The following is a 19593-nucleotide window of genomic DNA, read 5'->3' as shown; positions in this document are numbered from 1 at the left end:
GGCAACATAAGCTTTTTCACAACTCCACCTCAAGAATTTCACAGCTAAAATGAATCAATTTCTAAGGTGGCTCTGTTTTGTTTAATTCAGGGAAAACAATAAAATATAAATAAATAATCTGCTGAACTGTACGCATGGGAAAGAAGCAATTTCACTTCAGACAATTATACCAACTGGGGAACTGACTCTGATAAAATGACTTTTAAAAGCAGTGGCACAATACAACCATCTCCTCAAGAATCAGCTCCAAAATTATTCCTTATCTGTGACAAATGTATGCCACTTTCGTCATCTGAACTAAAATGACATTCCCATGTAGGTTTCTTCCACAGCTCTAAGATGTGCCATCACTTTGTCTGTCTACCTCTGAAGCACTAATATACTAACATAGACTTCCTAGGCACTATGACTGACATGAAAAATGGCAACCCGTAAACTACTTCATACAAAAATCTACAGATCAATTTTATCTCTACAGAAGTAAGAACAAAGTACGCAGACAAACAGGATCTACACAGTCAAATCTCCAGATATTATTGCAATTTTCCCAAGAAAAACATTCACAGTATCAATCTTGCAAAGCTCAAGACAACTGCTACCAGTCTGGTTATTCTCCCAGAAAAGTAGCACCCATTAGCATAACAGTCATACTGGTTCAGACCATCAGGATCACCTAGCTCAATGCCTCCTCTCCAACTGGCCGTTAGCAGACTCTAACAGAAGAGTAAGAACAGGGAAAGCGATTATGCTGCTTGCGTTGAAGGGGACTGGAGGATGGATCCCTTCTGTCTTCTACAGAAATGCTTCTAACAGATGCACCAAAATGTGTAAATAGTGGTGTTTGGTAATAAGAAGCACTAAGAGCTACTAGGTTTGTGTCCATGCTGCAAGTGACACACTACCCAAATCATTCCCACATTCACTTGTGCGTTTTGGCAAGTATTCATGTCTGCTTGGATATCACATAAACATAAACGCAGCAGGGCTGCATCAGAATGAAACAGCATGTTTGCAGCATCAATGAAATATTGAGACAGACTAATTATAAATCAAGGAGATCATTAAGATGCTGCCATGATATTTCCTTTTACCTAGGTTGGGAAGATGTCAGAATCACAGCAAGCTGTGGAGTATCACAACAGTGACACTCTCCAGCTTCCAAGTATCCTTCATTCAGTATGCTACAACTACTGTGTTACACTACAGAAAAGTTATTTCTGATTAGTTAGCATGGAACTGCAAAGTTGTAAAAAATTAGCAAATTCAGCACAGGCTCTTTTTTTAATGTAACAGAGAGATGACTGCCATAAAATTTAAAGCACATCATGCTGATACCTTAAAACCTGAAAGTGCATCATCAGAAAAGAAATTATTTTCTTTCTATTTCAGATGACAGTTTTGGGGGGATTTTGTTTTTAATGTTTTTATGTTGCAGCTTTCTCTTTTAGTATTAGTGCTAAAGACTAGTAAAGAAATTCTCTCTCTGTACATTGTCTCAAAGTCAGGGTATGATGAGGTGTTTTGCCACAGATCCTATTCTTCCAATTCCTTCTCTAGTACAGAGAAAAAAAAAAAAAAAAAAAAACAAGAAAAAAAAAAAGACCTGAGGGCTTTAGACAAAGAGAAGGCATCAAGCTTAAACAAACTAGCTCAGGCACAGAATCGTTTCAGTCCCAGAAACCTTCAGCTTAGCACAGACCATACAATAAGAAAGAGGTTTACCTAACCTACACTCTATTAGAATAGAGTACATAGAGAGCTCTATTCTCTCTATGCTCAGTTAGCTCATAGGCAATATCTTTGATAGCTTTCAAAGCTCTCTGGGTCTCCTGGGAAGACCCAGAGGAACAACATTCAGGTGAGGGTTTTTATGCAGACATCTTTCCTCTGGAAGCCTACTCAATTTTCTACCAAAATGAGGCTACAGTGGTTTTCAAAATTATTAGAGTGAATGTACCCAGAGATAACTATTTCCAGCCTTTTACCAAACTAAAAGCTATACAGTGCACCAAATCTCACTGCAACCTTTGCGCACTTCTGGAACACATGGTAGATAGGAAAAGGGTGAAAATCAAAATGGCTGAGCTTAGGGAAGAACGGCATCAGGGCTTAATCTGCATTCTGTACCCACACTTTTGTCATATTTGCTTCACAAGAACCAACACAGGAATGAGACACCACCAAAAAATTATGCATTTAAATGACTAATGAAGAATTCTATTTTATACTGCAGTCAGACAGTCTGCTTATAGTAATTACATAAAAGTAGCAATGAATACACTCTGATTTATTGAATAATGATAGATAAATAAATAAAAAAAAAAGAAAAAGAACTTTGAATGTTGATGAATGCCCTTTAACTGAAACAACCGATTACACTGATTTAATCATTTGCATCATATTAGCAAAAGAATATCTGTTGAACAGCACGTTTAACACTGACAGTAAACTAACAGATACAGGAAAGCATAAAAGTAAAAATCAACAGTTTATAAAAAGAAAATATCTAAAATTACTTAAAAAGTCATTTAATGTTTCTGTTTATAAAACTTATATAAGAAAATGCTAAAGCTAGGGTTTCTAAAGAAGCATTATTTTGCTCACATTACACAATATTCTCTATTATTGCTTGAACATACAGCAGATTATGGCATAGACACACATTACAAGGTCCGTAATTGGAAATACTAGTAGTAGGATGTCAATACTTTCGACTTACTCTAAGACAATCAATCGTGGTTTTTTTTCAAAGTCCAGGAAAAAAATTATGGGATGTCTTCTTAAGGACTACACATCCTGAATGAGCATTACAATAACATCACAGTAACATCATATTAAGCAATGACTTTTCTAGTTTCTTTACATTTTTCCTTTTCTTTTTTAAACAAGTTAATTCTGAAACGTTGTATTTCTTTAAATGCAGTAAGTCAACTGCACTTAATACACAGCAACTTATGACTGTGTATAATCAGTCACACAGTGTACTGAATGTACCATTTTGTATAAAATGTTTCCATTTAAAAAATGTATTCAATAATTACATAAGAACAGCATTTGTATGGTATGAAAGCACCTTAAGTTCCCCTTATACATAGCTTTACATGTTTTTGGCAAGTGTTCTTGGATGAAAACAGTGTACAAAGTTGTTGACATGTCCAGATCCAGCAATAATTAAGCACACACCCATGTGCTTTGATGAACCAGTCTCTGGAGTAGAGAGAGGAAGAAGTGGCCAAGAAAACAAAAGTACAGACCAGAAAGAAAAGTCTAGAACTGGCAGGACAAAACTTTGTGGATGTTGCTGTATGGAAACATGGGGGGAAAAAAGATGAATAGCAGACATGAGTGTAAGAAAAGCAACAAAGAGATGGATATTTCAAAGTGACTGCTTCCCATAATCTTCATTTTTCTCTTCCACAAATGCACTCCTCCCAACAGATATCTGGACACTCAGGCAGAAGATACAGTGCCCTGGGATGTTTTCACTTAGCCTCATGGAGAAGCCCTGTGACACTTCAGGAGTGTCTGTGAATGAGACTAATCTGAAGCCACAGATTCCTATGCAATGCAGTAATTTTAGAAACCCAGATAAATTACTGTGGAAACTTCAGTCTGCATCAGAGTTTAATGTCCTACCAAGAGAAACAATTGTGGAGCTCATTATGTTTTTTCTTAGAATATGCTCATCAAAAAGATTAGAAATGTAAAATTAAGTGACATAGCACAAACAGAAGCAAACAAATGCGATCCTTTCTCCTTCTATATTGGAAATACTTTACTCTAGTCAAATTGCAGGCATTACCAACCATTTTCGAAACTTAACCAATGAACATATTAATAAATAGGATCATTAATGAAATTTCAGGTTTTATATTTAACTGATATTTACAATGTCTTCCACATAAAGTCTGTTGGCAACAATCCCTGATCAAGTTTGTCCAGAATAACACAGACTGGGCTAAGTCAAAAGATTCCTAGGTTTATTATATTCTTCCACCACTGTGAGCAAGTATTTATAATCATCTTCATGCATGAGTTATAAAAATCCTTTGTTCACATTCTTTGACACATATTTGACAATGATAATGTTGATAGTCACTTCTGAACTACTAATTTGGAATCAGTACAATAATTTTCTTTTAAATAGTTGTTTTGTTCTCTCTCTTCCCTACATTGTAAGAATTACATAATTTTTCAGAACAGCTATATCTTTGGCTTAGACAAGAAGAACAAGAACATTCAAAAACAAAGATTATTTTTTTGATAAAATTAAGAACATCTGAATCCAAACTACTACTCACTGCAATTGTTTTGAAACCTTAACAAAAGCGTTATCTGACAAGGGAACACCAAATTTAATCACAAACCCAACATATCTGGAATATCTTCTCTATATAGATCAACATCCAAGGAAACCATTCTAAATGTTGTGATTTGTTCAGAGATGTTCAATACTCTTTTTATTTGCTGAGAAAAAGGAAAATGGGACAGAAGTGGTGTCCCTTCAGCTGCCAGTAAGAGTATCATTCTTTTCTTCTGTGTCTGATACCCACCACCTTAAAAACATTAGGACCACCTGCTTACTGAAGTGATACCTCAGCTCCCACAGAGCAAGATATGATATAGTTCTCCATGTAGAAATTATTTGTGTCAGTACAGTTTGCCCTTTTTTTCTATACAGAAAGGCCATTAACAGTATGAAAGACACCTGTTAAATTTACTATTATCATTGTAAAAGAAGCTCATCTGGATTACAATCAGTGTGTTTAGGATCTTTTTATTGTTGCTGCAGTGAAGCTTTGAATAATATATTTAAGGTTGGAGTCAGTAAATATTTTTGTGAGAAATTTGTGGGAAACCTGTGGCCCTAAAACTTGCATAATCTTACAGCTCTTATTACAGTCACCTTGTTACTTGTGCTTGAATGACATGGAAGAGGACAAATGGAAGACATCTTGTGAGTTCTGCAAGTACTATATCTAAGTATCTGGAAAAGAAAGAAACTCCTTGCAGATACTCTTAAAGTCCATTGGGGAAAAAAAAAATCTCCTCTTACCCAAACATACCTTTAATCTTTAAATTAACATCATGTAACTTAATGGTAAAACTTATACCAGCACACCAGGAAAGATGTATACATCTTGTATACAAGCCAAGGCACTTTCTTCTGTTACTACTGTGTCTATATGAAAATGTTTTTTCCGATCTATAAACTTCATAAAATATCCCCTGAGTCTATAGTGCATGAAGCACAGACTACAAGTAGCGGGATTAATTTGTAAACAATCTTATTTCATAGCTAATATGTAAACTATATTGAAGCAGAATTAAAACAAAGTCCAAATCTGTTTCTTTACTCAAGACAACCTCTTACTTGTCTGTGTTGCTTTAAAATAAAATAAAAACAATATATATTTTGCATCAATCGCAGTCCACTTTGTGCTCCAATTTCAGCAAGTCTCCTGTGTAAGTCATGATCTGGACACACACAATTTAAAACTCGAGTGTTAGTTTATTACCAGTAGGATTGTTTGGAAATGCTGTATGCAACAATACAAGACCTGGATGTGTTTTAAGTATGCATTTCGTTGGTAGAAAACAGACAGGGTCCAAAGATTTTCAGTGAATAGCCAAGCACTAGTATCAACAGTGTTCTGTCCCTGTGCTGTCTATGCAGGTTTACTACAGTAAACTATAAATAAATAAATAAAATCCATAATCCCAGGTAGATCACTGTTGTCATGGGCCACTTTCAAGCTAGCATTTACTGTGATAGATATAAGATTTACCTGGTGCGCTGAGATGACACAATTTATGGTGTTTTGGAGTGTAAATCTTTGTTATACATGAAGTATTGCAATATTCACTGATCTCATCCCTTTTCAGTACTTTGAGTTCAACAAAAAGGAAATACAGCTGAAGTAACTAATTCAGTGAATTTCAGTCACAGAAAAATTTTAGTTCATTTAAGTTCAAATCAGACATTTCAGTTTACATTCACGCTAATGAAATTCAGATAAATTACCCTGACTGCAGGCCCACTGACTTCTGGCTGAGAAGCACACACAGCTGGATGCCTGTAAAGCAGGCAGGACACAATTTCTGCATATAAGTTAATGACTGTTCTGCGTCACCAACATATAAGAGTACAGACACTATGCCAAAGATCTCAAAAGAGCATTTTGCCTGCCTGGCAACTTTTTTATAAAAACAGGGTTTATTTTTCTGTCTGTATCGGATTACTTGGTGTAAAAATCTGAAAGCATTCTGAAAAATCTCTAAAGCGAGAGGGGTAGGGGAAAAATTATAACCCTATTTTAAAGTGACTTAAGGTACGTATTCACTTGAATTCATCACAGATCTTTGCTGACACCAAAAGAGTCAGTGCTCTTATTTGTCACTGCCACCATTAGTCTGGTAGTAGAATTGGCACAGACATAATGCAAACTGGGTAAAAGATCTAGCAAGCTTTTTTTTTTTTTTTTCTTTTTCTAGAAATGTTGCATTCTGACAAATTAAGATATTTTGCTATCAGTAACGTTTTATGTGGCTACAGACTATCTTCCTAAAAGAAATCCACAGATAAGACTAATCATTATCTATTGCATTCTAAAAAGGAAATGCATTCAAATTATTCTTTTTGACTTGGTAAGTGTAATTCTGCTTATTTTCATCTAAAATCCAACACTAAGAAAGCCACATCTGTACAACTGCCTTTACTGTAATAAATACAGACACCTTAATGATTACTGTCAGCACCAGGGAAGGTGCTTTCTATCAGGGAAGACAGAAAGACCCACCTGACAACAGATACCAAGTTGAATTTAGGTGACAGCATAACTATTTCTCAATGATTTTAAGTTAACACTTTTTGGAGAATTAGTCACAAAGCAGTAGTTTTAAACTTTGAGAAAACAGTGGGCAAAATAACCGTTGCAGTTATTCATGTTCAAACTGTGGTAAGTTAATGGTCAACAGTTACTTTGCTTTTGTATTTGGCTCAAAAATTTTCATGAGCATGTTCACGAGCACTTTCACAGAAATGTATTTTCAGGTCATTTCCCTTCCCCACCTTGCACAAGCATTACAAAGAAAAAATAAAGTGAAGCAAAATTAAAAAACAACAACAACAAAGGAAACTTAAGCAACTGGAATCCACTTAACAATATAGGATTCCTGAAGCTGAAATGCAATCCAAATCATTCATTCAATTTTTGCATCAAGATCCCTTACCCCAACTATAAATTGTATTTTAAACAAGGGTTTAAGTGAGGGATTATACCTAAAGCCAAGGACCCCCCCACCCCCAGAATTCAACAGACTGTTTTGTAATCTGTGTCAATGTTCCTGTCTAAAACTGACTTAAAATGTGTTGCAAACAGGAACTTCTGTGATGGTGCTGTGCGTTACTGAGGTTTACATTCTTCAAGTACAACATAATTTTATTCAAAACTTGCCAAATTCAGATGCAAGAAGCCCATATTATGTTCTTAAAACACACAGTAATGTTACAGATACTGCACTTTAGTTTGATACCGATTTTGAGTTACAAATACTAAACTGAACCTCGCAAATGAATACCAGTACATTCCAACAAGAAATGCTTAAAGGCTGAAAAGATTGAAGAAAATAAAAAATTTTAACTTCTTTTGCCTTTCAAAAAACGGTGGAGCCTATATGTAAAAATTACAACAGCCAAGTTTCTACCAAAACAGATTTCTTTTTTAAATCTAAAAATAAGAGCTAAGCTGTTCAAAGCTAAATATTAACTGCAAATAAAACAAATAATTGCAAACTTACCTTCCTGTCTGTTATTTTTCCTTTTTAGCCATTTTTCAACAGTTTCTGCACTTACACTTTCTGACACAAACTCATCCAGTACCTGGGGATGAAGAGAAAGATAGGCCTTCACTTTTTCATCTGTTAAACCTGCAAGAGAAAATATTAATCAATTATATAATTGGTATAAAATTCCCCACATGAAACAATACACAGATGCCAGTAACAATCCTCATCCTTTTGTTTAACATGCTGATTGAATACATGCCTATTTAAATAGTTTTCCCAGAGAGAATGATATCCAATCAAATAAAGTAAATTGCCATATAAAAAACAGTAGAAGCAAAACACATGGATGCGAGATGCTGTGTATAGAAAGCACCCTGTAGGAGTACACATAAGCATTCCTGAGAGAAATGGACAGGAAGAAATCTGTGATATAGAACATGGATGCTGGGGCAAGTAGTGAAACGAGCTGGGCAAGCAGCTTTTAAAAGGAAACAGAAAACACAAACAGTTCCAAAAAACAGAAACATGCCTCTAGACAGCAGCAAACAACAAAGTCTCCACGCCCAATTTTGTTGAGCAAGTGACATGAGACTACAGCAAAGGGGGAGTAAAAAGCTATTTGGGATTTCTTCTGTGAAAGCAAAAGACATTTTAAACATGGTAAGGAAGGAAAAACTAGCTATGGGCTCAGGCTGGGTGTATCATAGCACGGAAAGGATAACACAAGGGTGTGCAAATGCTAGAGGCTTGCAGTCAAGAAATAATCTGGACTTCTGCTTTGGCCACTCTGAAATTATTTAGTTGCAAGATATGCAAGAGAACGTATCAGAGAGCTGATAAAGAAACTCTCTTTAAGAAGAAAGTGAACTGCAGCAAATTCAGTATTCTCACGGCAAGTGGCAGCAAAAGCAACCAAAACTCTATTATGCAACACCAAAACCAAGTGCAGCTTTTAAATACTGGAGTTAATTAAGTAACTTTTGAAATATAAACCGTTTCCACATGTGTGCTTCCAATGCCTACAAATTCGGTTATCAAAATAAACATAACTGTAGATAAAAGGGCTTTACAATATCTGCCACAAAAAGAATCACACCAGTACACGCTTCAGAAAACAAAGCAAAAGTCAAACTCTCAAATCCCTGATACGATCATAAATAAATTACCGAATTCATAAGGTGACAATCTGATTGAACTCTTCACAAACACACCAAACAAAACCACCAGCTTCAAGGATAGGAATATGAGTACTGAGGGTTTTCAAAGGAGAATGGGAAATGAGTGCAAATGCCCTGAGGGACTAAGGTTTGAGCTGTCTCAAAGGGAGCATACACTAACTACAAAGCATTAATTAGATCCGAGGGGAAGAGGACTAACAAGTGCTGTAATGACTCTAAATACTCGTCTCGTGGTGTGTGTATATAAACATAATTGTTTCAGTACAGCTGAAAAGTCACCACAGAACGCAGCCTAGGTTCAGCAGAAGAGAAAGTTCCCACCAAACAACGCTGACCTCTTTTGGAGAGCATTAATGCTCTACAACGAGATCCATTTTCCTACTTTATGTTTAGTACAGTCTCAGAATGTGCTGAAAAGAGCTACAGGGTATTTAAATGCTAGTCAATGACTGTAACCTTTGAGGTCTCTGACAAATATTTACTAGGAAAACACTCAGGAAGCAACACCACAGCACAAACTGGGAGCCGCTGCCAGCAGAGCACTGCCCACCTGCTCCACTCGCCCTGCTTACCGCGTTGACTTCTCTTATCCACCAGAAGCTGCAGCCTACCCAGATTACCAGAGCCTCAAATATTAGTGTTCCCACTTACACACAAAATCTCCAATCTGGATCACTCAAATTAGAGAGCTAAATGAGCATCCTGATCTTCATTAGTAAAGACAGAGGATATTCATCAGTTAGCCATCAGAAAGATAATGAAATTTATCTGCTTCTTAAGTTTGGGATGAAAAATGATCAATACAGGCTTGTCACAGAATGCCAGCTAGTTCCAGGTTGTCTTTAGACTGCAAACAGATGAACACTTCTCCCTTCTATTAAGAAAAAAGGAACTGGAAAGTCTGTAAAATTAGCAATGGAAATTCAGCAAGGTTTGATTTGTCTCTGAAGTGAAAATAGCCTCTGCTTTCTAATGTGTGCAGTCTTTATTCCTTAACTTCAATGGAAACACTTGATTGAAACCTTTATGGGATGTGTTTTTGTAATATGCCCATCAAAATTCAATAAAATGTCAATTTTGGAATAAGAGTTCAGTCCACACATCAAGGGTTTAATTGCTACTCCAGGTATCCTGCAATTCCAGCAAACTATGTTAACCTTACATGAAGAAGCGATTCATGAAGCTGCTATAAGAAATTCTACAACAATCTTTAAATTATGCTCTGTTTCACAAAATACACCTATGCAGATGTATTTTTTCAATGTCAGATTTTTAGATAGGAGCAAGCAGAATAGGATTTAAAACCAGATGTAGAGTTTTTAAAAAAATGTAATTTAAATCTACTTTCTACATACAACAGATTTATTGATCCTCCTGATCTTTAGTCTAATTTGTTGAAAAATACTAGCTACAGCCATACAAAAACAAAACAAAACAAATGAAAACATGGCAAAAAAAAAAAAAAAACAGTAATAAGACACTGTAACTTCACATGTAACTTCACAAATTATTACATTAAGAAAATGCAACATTAATAGAAAGTAATCCTTTAAAAGCAACTCAAACATTTTGTACACTTGTATATACATTAAGGAAAAAGAGTGTCATAAAGAAGCTTGAGTACAAGAGTACAACTGAGTGTAAAAAATCATTTTATGGCATATATGAAGTCCTCTACATTGTAAGGTATACATAAGAATAAGATTTAGATTTTTACATAACAAAATGCATATGGTAAATCATTGACACACTTGCTCTCCATTTACAAGTTCCTGAAAACTTCTGGTACACAGATTTTTGCTAAATATTGCCAACTTCTCTATTGAACTTTTATAGTCTTTTAATCCTGAAATATGCAAAAAAAATGCATTTAAGAATAGAGTCAATTATTAATAATATTTGAATGAATGGGACAATGCTACTTACACACAAGTTTATGAACTAGCAAGTTATCATGGGTATTATTTACAGAAATAAAACAAACAAAACTACAAGATAATGCTAGTTATTCATTTTTCTATTAGTAAGGTAAAGTATTGGTCTTAAAGACTTTGGGCAGTAAACTTTTCTCCATCCATTCACATTAGAAACATTTCTCTACTACTCCATTCTTCTTCCCTTACCCAAAACTACTTTTGGACTAGTAGACATGGATTACTGTGTCTGCTACTTCCACAGTGCTCCATAGACTCCAGGGATGCCTTCTCTTGTTCATCAACTCTGGAAAGGACCACGAAGTATACACAATAGTATCTAATCAATAAAATAGATAAATAAATAAATAAATATAATAAAATAAAAATTAAGTAAAAAGGTGGTAACGAATTCATATTTATGTGATCCATACGCTTTCTAACAAGCAGCCCAAATAAAAGCTCACTTCTTTTCATGCAGCCCCTGAATGTCTCTCATCTTGTATCTGGTGAAAAAGCAAAGACCCATAACCCTTGTTTCCTTCCAAATCCTAGTTCATCATTCATTATTTTTGCCAGAAGCACCATTCTTCTTTCCTGGAAATGAATTTTTCCTCTGAGAGAGCTCTGGTAGTATAACAAGGACCATCGCTCCAGAGGGCAGAGTTCTGGCCAACAGCTTAGGATGTATCTGTTCAGAAAACACAGAATGACTGGAGTGACCTTATTTCTTCTGGGAATAAAGGGAAGAATCTGACATTATGGTTGAGTATCTTTTTTTTTTTTTCTTTATCTACACAGCTGAGCATCCATTTCTTCCATCTATACTTCAGAGTCTGCCTTCCTGATTCATCTTGTTTAATTAAACACACACACACCAAACAACCTCTTGTATGCTTATTTTTAAGTGAAAAACCCATCTTCCAATGCCGTTATCTTTTTGGCACAACTTGCTAATGCCTGGTTTTATGCACACGTTAGCTATTTGTTCTGGATTTATGATAGAACTATGAAAATTATAATAAAAGTATAACACAAAAGGATACATGCATATCAGATAAGCACATCCTTTTTTCATTTCCCTCAGAACAAATCAGGCAAAGGAACTGCTCCACTAGGCCTATGTGTGCACCAGGTCAGCAGCTCCCAGCTTCCAGACCAGCATGTTTGTTTAGGTTCTCTTTGCAGATCTCAATTTGAAATGTTCTCTTTGGCCATGCCATCTAAGCTTAAAAAGCTAATGCATATGCATGGCAAACATTAAATCAAGGCTTGCTTGGTTTTGTTCTATCCATTTCTTGGTTATCTTTGTCTGAACAGTAAGTGGAAAGATAGACTTTCTATAAATGACAGGTTTTATGCAAGTGTTTCACTTTATTGTGCTTTTCATATCATTCAGTATAACTTGTTTATTTTAGGGCATGTTGATCTAAAAGTGGCAAAGCTCCATAACAAGCAGAGGGTAGAAACAGCCTGCAGAGGCAATTCCTTGATCAGTGAAAAGCATTTTCACTGCCAAGGGACAATATTATCTGGCAGTATGCTCATTCTATGATGTTAGGAGTGGGAAGGGAGAATCAAATGACAGAAAGGAAAGAAAACAATTATATTTACCTCAAGATTTCTATAAACTGATGCATCTTGGTCTGATGTTTTGGTGTACTCTACAAAATAGTCACGTACCTATTTTTCCATTTTGCATATGCTGTCCATCTAATTTGACACAACTCATGCCAGTCTATCAAAGTTTTGGTTTTAAAATTTGTTTTCTTTTAAATAGCTCCTTGATGTTCAATGGAGCATGTAAAAGAGTGTTTTGTTTTACTTTCCTTTAGAGGCTAGGTTAAATCGTTTCTTTTCCTCTGAACTTAATGTCAGAAATGCATATAGTTGAAGACAGAATTATGGATGAATTTCTCCCCTTTCTTGTCTTAGTAAACTAACTACAATATTGCTCTTGAACACCACAGTCCAGTAATTTCAACAGAAAATAGAAAGTCAAATGATTGTGATAGTTATTGAAACAGACTATCTCTTCATTGGCCCTGTGACCATTACTTAAAAACATGTTCCCTTTCACTAAGTAAAAAGAATAAAGAAAACCTTTATCTGAAGATCATTTAGCAAGTTTAGTAGAGTTATTTAAAAAGATATAGTTTTTTCATGTAGATTCTTAACTGCTACAAGAAAATCTCTTTTCATTTATTTCAACAGTGTACCCAAATTAGGTAATTTGGGCTTCAAAAGCATAACTAGAACTTGGATTATTTTGCAATTATTTCTACTAAAAGTCAAATGATAACAAATACCTCAGCACCACCAAAAACTACCAGTATATCTGCATTTACATGTTCTAAGTGTCATACAAAACCAGATTGAGTATTGCAGATTGCTTGATTTTCTGGTTACCTGGATCTCAAGCCTGGGTTATTCTTGTCATCTACCAGTAATGCTTACATTTTATTAACTCCAACATTTCACTAGTGATAATGTCAGGCACAACCTAAAAGAGCTCAGCTGAATTCACACTACAATTTCCCACTATTCAGTGGGAGAACAGTTTCATAACTCACAAACAAAATCTGTAGTGCTGAAAAGAAAGAAGAAGAAAAAGCTAAATGCTAATCATAATAAGAGAAAATTAGGAAATGTTTATTGCAGCTGGGCATGCTATGCAAGGGCATCATTTTACTGTAAGATTAGTGGGTCTTCAGTTCAGTGAAACTGCTTTCAGAACTGCTGTCCAAAGTAAGATTTCTGACTTACTATTTTATACTAATTTGGAAATATCTGCAAAAATATGTACGCATATCCTTTTCAAATTAAAAAAAAAAAAAAGATATGGATAAGACTCAAAGATTCACAAATCTACCAACCTCATTACATCTATGAACATTTCTAACGTAAAGCTGGCCTTCCAGAGTAGCAAACTAAATTCGACACCACGCCCACCGTGACAGTGGGCAAATATATTAGTCATGATGCCCTCTGCAGCAATTTGCACACCACTTTGAAAATGAGTGTTTTTTACTGAAAGCAGAGTGTTGACCAGAATACTGACATTGACTTCCTTCTTTTCAAGATCTGAACCATGTGTATCCATACCTACCTGATGAAATCAGGCACTGGATATTCTCAAAAAGAACTTAGGGTCAATATTCCATAACGAGTCCAGAACCTTTAAAAAGAGAACAAAACCCTCTACAATCGCAGAATTAAAAGAATTGGTAGTGGCACAGTGACTTTTGAAGAAGACTGAAGCGAATGAAGACAGTTTCCAAATCAAATGTAAATTTGTATGACCAATGAAACAATGAAGCATAACAGAGGACAGAGCTTATGGAATAGGAAGATTCATGTAATAAATCTATTCATGTTTTTCCCGTTAATTACCACAGTACTCATAATTTTTATGTTAGGGCTTAAGAGAGACAGGAACTGTAAAAACAGTCTTACATCCTGCACTCCTCTTAAGATGCAACTCTTTGGAAAATAACTGGATATCAACACTTTCTTTATTAAAAAAAAAAAAAAGGAAAAAAAATAGTAAGACTCACTATTACTTGAAAGGGTAACTGCTTTTTGAGTAGGTGCAACAACATACCTAACGACACCTAACATCATAGAAACTCACTTTACAGGCTTAAACACTGATGGTTCTCAAAGGCAATGTTATAGGCTTATCTGCACCAATAAACAGAATATGCCTAGGGTTGTTCACTCACCTCAAACCAACTGGCTTAGAACTTCCTACATTCATATTAGTAAGCTATCCTGACCTCCAATAATGAATATGAGGGAACACTGAAATGTGAACACATGCAAACTGTCTGCAGGAAACCATCCCTGGCCAGGCCCTCCTCCAGAGCAATACCTGGGAACAGTCCGGGATATCACTATTCAGCTTTAACCAACTCACTGCCAAGAAACCCATCTATCAATTCAACAGCACAGACCAAAAATTCTAGTACATAAAAATGTTCCTTTGCATTATTTGTTTACTATCCCAGATATAGCATAGCTGGATTCCAAAAGAAACAAGATGTTCTCAAAACCTCAAGTAACAGTAATTACTCCTTGCTTTTGAGCCAGTCTCCAACAGCCTTCCTTTAAATAATGATAATAAAAACAACAATAATAATAATGCAGCCAGAAAATAACCTGAAAATCATATTTATGTTTTCTGCTTTTTTTTTTTTGGGGGGGGGGGGGGGGGGCTTTTTTTTTTTCATGCAAAATATCTAAAATATTCCTTAGGTTCCTTAGCTTCACTGAGCTCAGTGTAAAACAGAATCAACTGAGAATGAGCTGAAAGAATTGAAGCCTAGAGCTATGTTTCAAAATCTGCTCCATTTAGCAGCATGAGTCAGTCACATCATTAGCAATTTCTGAAATTTTTTCATTAGTGCTGTGATATTTGACCTTTTTCTAAAGCCACTAGCTTAATCAAATCCCATGATTAGGCAAGAATTTTAGTTTTCACCTAAAGTTTCTGGTCCCGCTTGTAGAGGAAAACTTGAGAACAGCAAGCCTTAAGAAACAAAACAAAAAGGCAAATAAAAAGATTGCAGGTTGGGGGGACATGGAGAGACAGAAAAGAACAGATAAGAATTGTTGAGCTGGTCTAATAAGTATTAGGGCTCAACATTTTACCTTAGAATCGCTATGCTTATAAAGATGGCAATCACTGCTTTCCTCAAACCCTTTGCAACACTGTCTGATGCATATGGCAGACGTTTCACACAGTTAGACAGGACACAGTGTTTTGAAAACCCATTGTGAGGGTATAGATTATTTAATAGGAGAAATCAAATTGATTTTAAGCATACGATGCTTTTATTAATAAAGATGGACAGAAAAACTTTAAATTTTACATCTGTAACTAACTTTTTTTTTTTCAATGAAACACATGGGGTTATTTGTTTTTACAATGTCTCTGCAATCAGAGGGGCCACAGAGTCACAGCAAATATGAGCAAAGTCATAATGTCTTCGTATAAGTAACAGGATACTGTGCCACAGAAAATCTGCAAGCCAAAACCAACCAACCAACCAACCAAACAACAAACATGATAAACACTTCTCAGATAAGGTAATACCATATCTGAGACAGAAAACAACCTTACCTCAAATACACTTTAAAAAGCCCTAAAAATATCTGAAAATAATCCAGGAAAAGTCAAGTTGAACACAACTTTGCCTCTGCAACCTCCTTTAGTTTAAAGCACTCATGTGCCATCACTTTCTAACATAAAGATCACCTCTCCATATCTTTCTAACCAAACCTAATAAATGATATTTGTAGTCATTCTCCAAAGCATTCAAGGCATGTGTGTACATTGCCTCATTTGGATTAAGCATTAATCCCATTAAATCAATCCCTCCTTTGTTCAAAGCATCAGGATTCAAAACCACAGGCACAGTCAGTTTTAGAATATCCTTCTCAAGTCAGATTTTTTATCTTAATCCATTTAAGTATACAGGAATGTAATGCAACCAAGTGCTCAAACTCTGTGAAACCTGACATTACTGGTCTGGCAAAAAAGGTACAGTCACTGACTGTAAGCAGTCAGCATGTCCAAACCCCTTTTTCATTTTTCTTGTCTTGAAAATTTAATTCACATTTAAACTTAGCTGTGAACAGCTCCATTCAAGTTTTTCTCCCCCTCGTTCTCCAGCTCAGCTTGCATTGCTGTGAGAAAAACAGTACACAGCTCCTGCATTCAATACTTGAAAAAACTGTGTTAGCAGTAAAAAACAATAATAATGCAGTACAAAATACCACTAAATTGCAGATCTGGGTATTTATAACAGGTATACATTTGTTTCACATCATAAAATCTATCATTAAACATTTCAAATCTTCATATAGATATGAAGAGTTAATTTTGCCAGCCTCAAATCACTGTATCAAATTGCAAGCTCTGTATCCATTTAGATCACAATTCCATCCTCAGTCAGATGCAGTCACTTGTTCAGAGGCATACAGCAGGCAGCAGCATGCTGTATGATGTTTCAGTCAGAAGACCAGCAGTCCTGATTAAGCTTTAGAGAGAGAAAACAAAGATCAGCTCAGTCAACCAAAGCTAGAATTCTTCTATAACGAAAGAATATCAATAATCACTTTATCTGGTACACTGTAATTCAAATCCCTTAGTCCTGATGAAAAAGCCATGGATGGGTCTATGCATCTGAACATACCAGATGCCGAGCTACACATGGACATACACACCTTTAGCTTCTACCAGCTTCCACAGTGGTTTTTCAAGAGGCTATTTCCATATAAGACCTGCATCTTGCAAGCTTGAGCCCTAGAATCAGATTGGGACTCAGCTGGTTATGTCTTCCAAAATCCAGAGCTCAAGAACCACAAACTACTGGCAGCTCTAAGCACTGATTCACAGAACTAAGGTGAAAAGCAAAAAGCCACCTGAGTGCTTATATAATCAGTTTTCATTAGCTAGAGTTAAAAAGCCTATAATCTTTCCATGGGAATTATACATAGGCTTAATGAGATGAATAAGTGTTCCTAATTTGAATAACCATTTTTCACAGGGTATCAATACACGCTCCAAATTGTACAAACCGCATAATGCTGCAGAGCATGGACAACGTTACACTGTGATACCATCCATTACCTGGATGTATGTGGCTTGTTAAAAATCTGAATAGTACTTTCTTGGTTTGATAGCAGTTTCTCCACAACTCTAATTAGCACTTTGGAATAACTGAGAGATCTGCAACAAGCTTTATTCTCCTTCCAGGTGCATGACGGGACCAAATTTTGGGATTTAATCAACACTCTGCAAAAGCTAACAAAATGAATATAGACATATTTTAGGAGTTGCAAATTGTAATTGAATTAATTTCAAATCTTTGCTTGAGGAAAAAGCTATGTGTCATCCTAAGGTTACTGATAAAAATAATTATCAACATACTTAAAAATAATGCATCACCATGAAGTAAGCAAAAAAGATATTTATAGACTTATAATGAACATCTCTGTATGATTTATAATTAATTGCTCATTTTTATTCTCTTGTCCAACACACAAAGCCAAGGTATCTTGTCTCCTACCCAAAATACATCTGACCAGTGAGACTCAAATTAACAGTGATAAGTGCCAAAATACAGCTCATTCCTAACTCAATATGAAAAATGTCAGGTCATTCACGACTACCTACTACTCACCTACCTAATCTCAGGAAAGATTATATACAGCTGTGAATTAGACTGCTTATAATTATACAAGGTAAGAATACCTTAACTTTTCCCTTGAGTACAGGTGTTGGGACAAAGTTCTTAATTTATGACTTTTCCAGTAATATTTTCTGGCTGATGCAATACCTTCCCCCACCTGACACCTGATCCTGAAGTAGCCCCATATTTGAGTAAACTCTTCTGTCTCAAAAATAGCCCCATTGTCTTTACTACCAAAATTTTACTGCTGATTTTTTGTTCTTCAAATGAACTCCCACAAATAAATTTCTGTAAATCATTTATAATATCAACTCATAATACTCTTAACTAAAATGCTACTTAACTTAGTCCACAGACAAGATCCAGTATGATGAAACCTCCTCTGAAGGATACTACATATATGCCAAGTCTCACTCATTTATTTCACTAAATAAGATACAGAGAATGTACTTCCTCCTCTTGAAAGAATCATCCTACTTAGTCTTAACACTTACATTAGTAGACCTGTTAGGACAGTTTCGCAAGGCACAGGACTCACAGTATCACAGTATCACAGATTTCTAGGTTGGAAGAGACCTCAAGATCATCGAGTCCAACCTCCGACCTAACACTAAGTACTCCACTAAACCATATCGCTAAGCTCTACATCTAAACGTCTTTTAAAGACCTCCAGGGATGGTGACTCCACCACCTCCCTGGGCAGCCCATTCCAATGCTTAATAACCCTTTCGGTAAAGAAGTACTTCCTAACATCCAACCTAAAACTCCCCTGTCGCACTCTTCTTAAGTAAAAACTACACATAGTCAGGTAACATGGTACATGCCAACGAGATCATATACGTGAGTGTTCTCTACTTTGGCACTACTAGGACCAGATCTGCAGCAGCACAGATCAGGATTTGTCTTTCCTTTTAATTCTCCCCAACCTTACCATCTGAGGAGGTTCAAACAAAAATACAGTCAACATTCTTTACAAACTGGGAAAGTACAAAATCCAGAGAAATCAATCACTTTTAGTGTGATAGCTTTTAGTTTCTTTCTAGATACTATCTTTTGAGAAAGAAACCTAACACAACTGCATCCGCCAAGGTTTGGTCTGGTTCATGAGAAGTGAGGTCCCCCAAAATAAACCATACCAGCCCAACTAAGGCATTTTTTAAAACATCATATCTAAAATAAAATGTAAAGAATATATATCTCTGTTACTTAAAATTATGTATTTCACAGATCCTCTAACTGCAGTACAAACAGGCCCATTGTGTATTTGAATATTCGGAAGACTTCATAGAGGATGCAAGGAGCAGGCTGTAAAGTAGCATTCTTACCAGATCTAAAACTTAGCCATGGTGTTCATAGGTTCATTTATTTTAAGGCAGACAAAAAGCACTGTCAAGATCCTGCCCTCCTGATTAACACAAAACATGTCATCTGTTAGCTTATATTAAGCACAATAATTTGAAGGCTTAAGTGGTGAATACCTTTTAAAAAGACATCTGATTTTAAATCAAAAAAATA

General features: G+C 35.7%; 1 protein-coding gene across 6 annotated transcripts in view; it reads right to left on the bottom strand.

Moving 5' to 3' along the window:
- The window catches only part of PDE10A (phosphodiesterase 10A), a 190777-nt gene that overhangs the window by 102027 nt on the left and 69157 nt on the right, over positions 1-19593 (bottom strand). For 4 of the 6 annotated variants that reach the window (XM_080588459.1, XM_080588456.1, XM_080588458.1 and 1 more), the window contains one exon: positions 7801-7929. The exons of 1 other annotated variant lie outside the window; for it this stretch is intronic. In XM_080588459.1, the coding sequence (XP_080444585.1) occupies positions 7801-7929 (129 nt within the window). Of the gene's footprint in view, positions 1-7800; positions 7930-11089; positions 11220-19593 lie in introns of those variants that run through there. One more of the 6 variants, XM_080588461.1, reaches the window with a different exon arrangement.

This window comes from Anser brachyrhynchus (genome assembly GCF_964034855.1).
Source record: "Anser brachyrhynchus genome assembly, chromosome: 3".
NCBI classification, from domain to species: Eukaryota; Metazoa; Chordata; class Aves; order Anseriformes; family Anatidae; genus Anser; species Anser brachyrhynchus.
The sequence above is the reverse complement of the archived record's forward strand: the minus strand, read 5'-3'. Positions and strand labels throughout refer to the sequence as shown.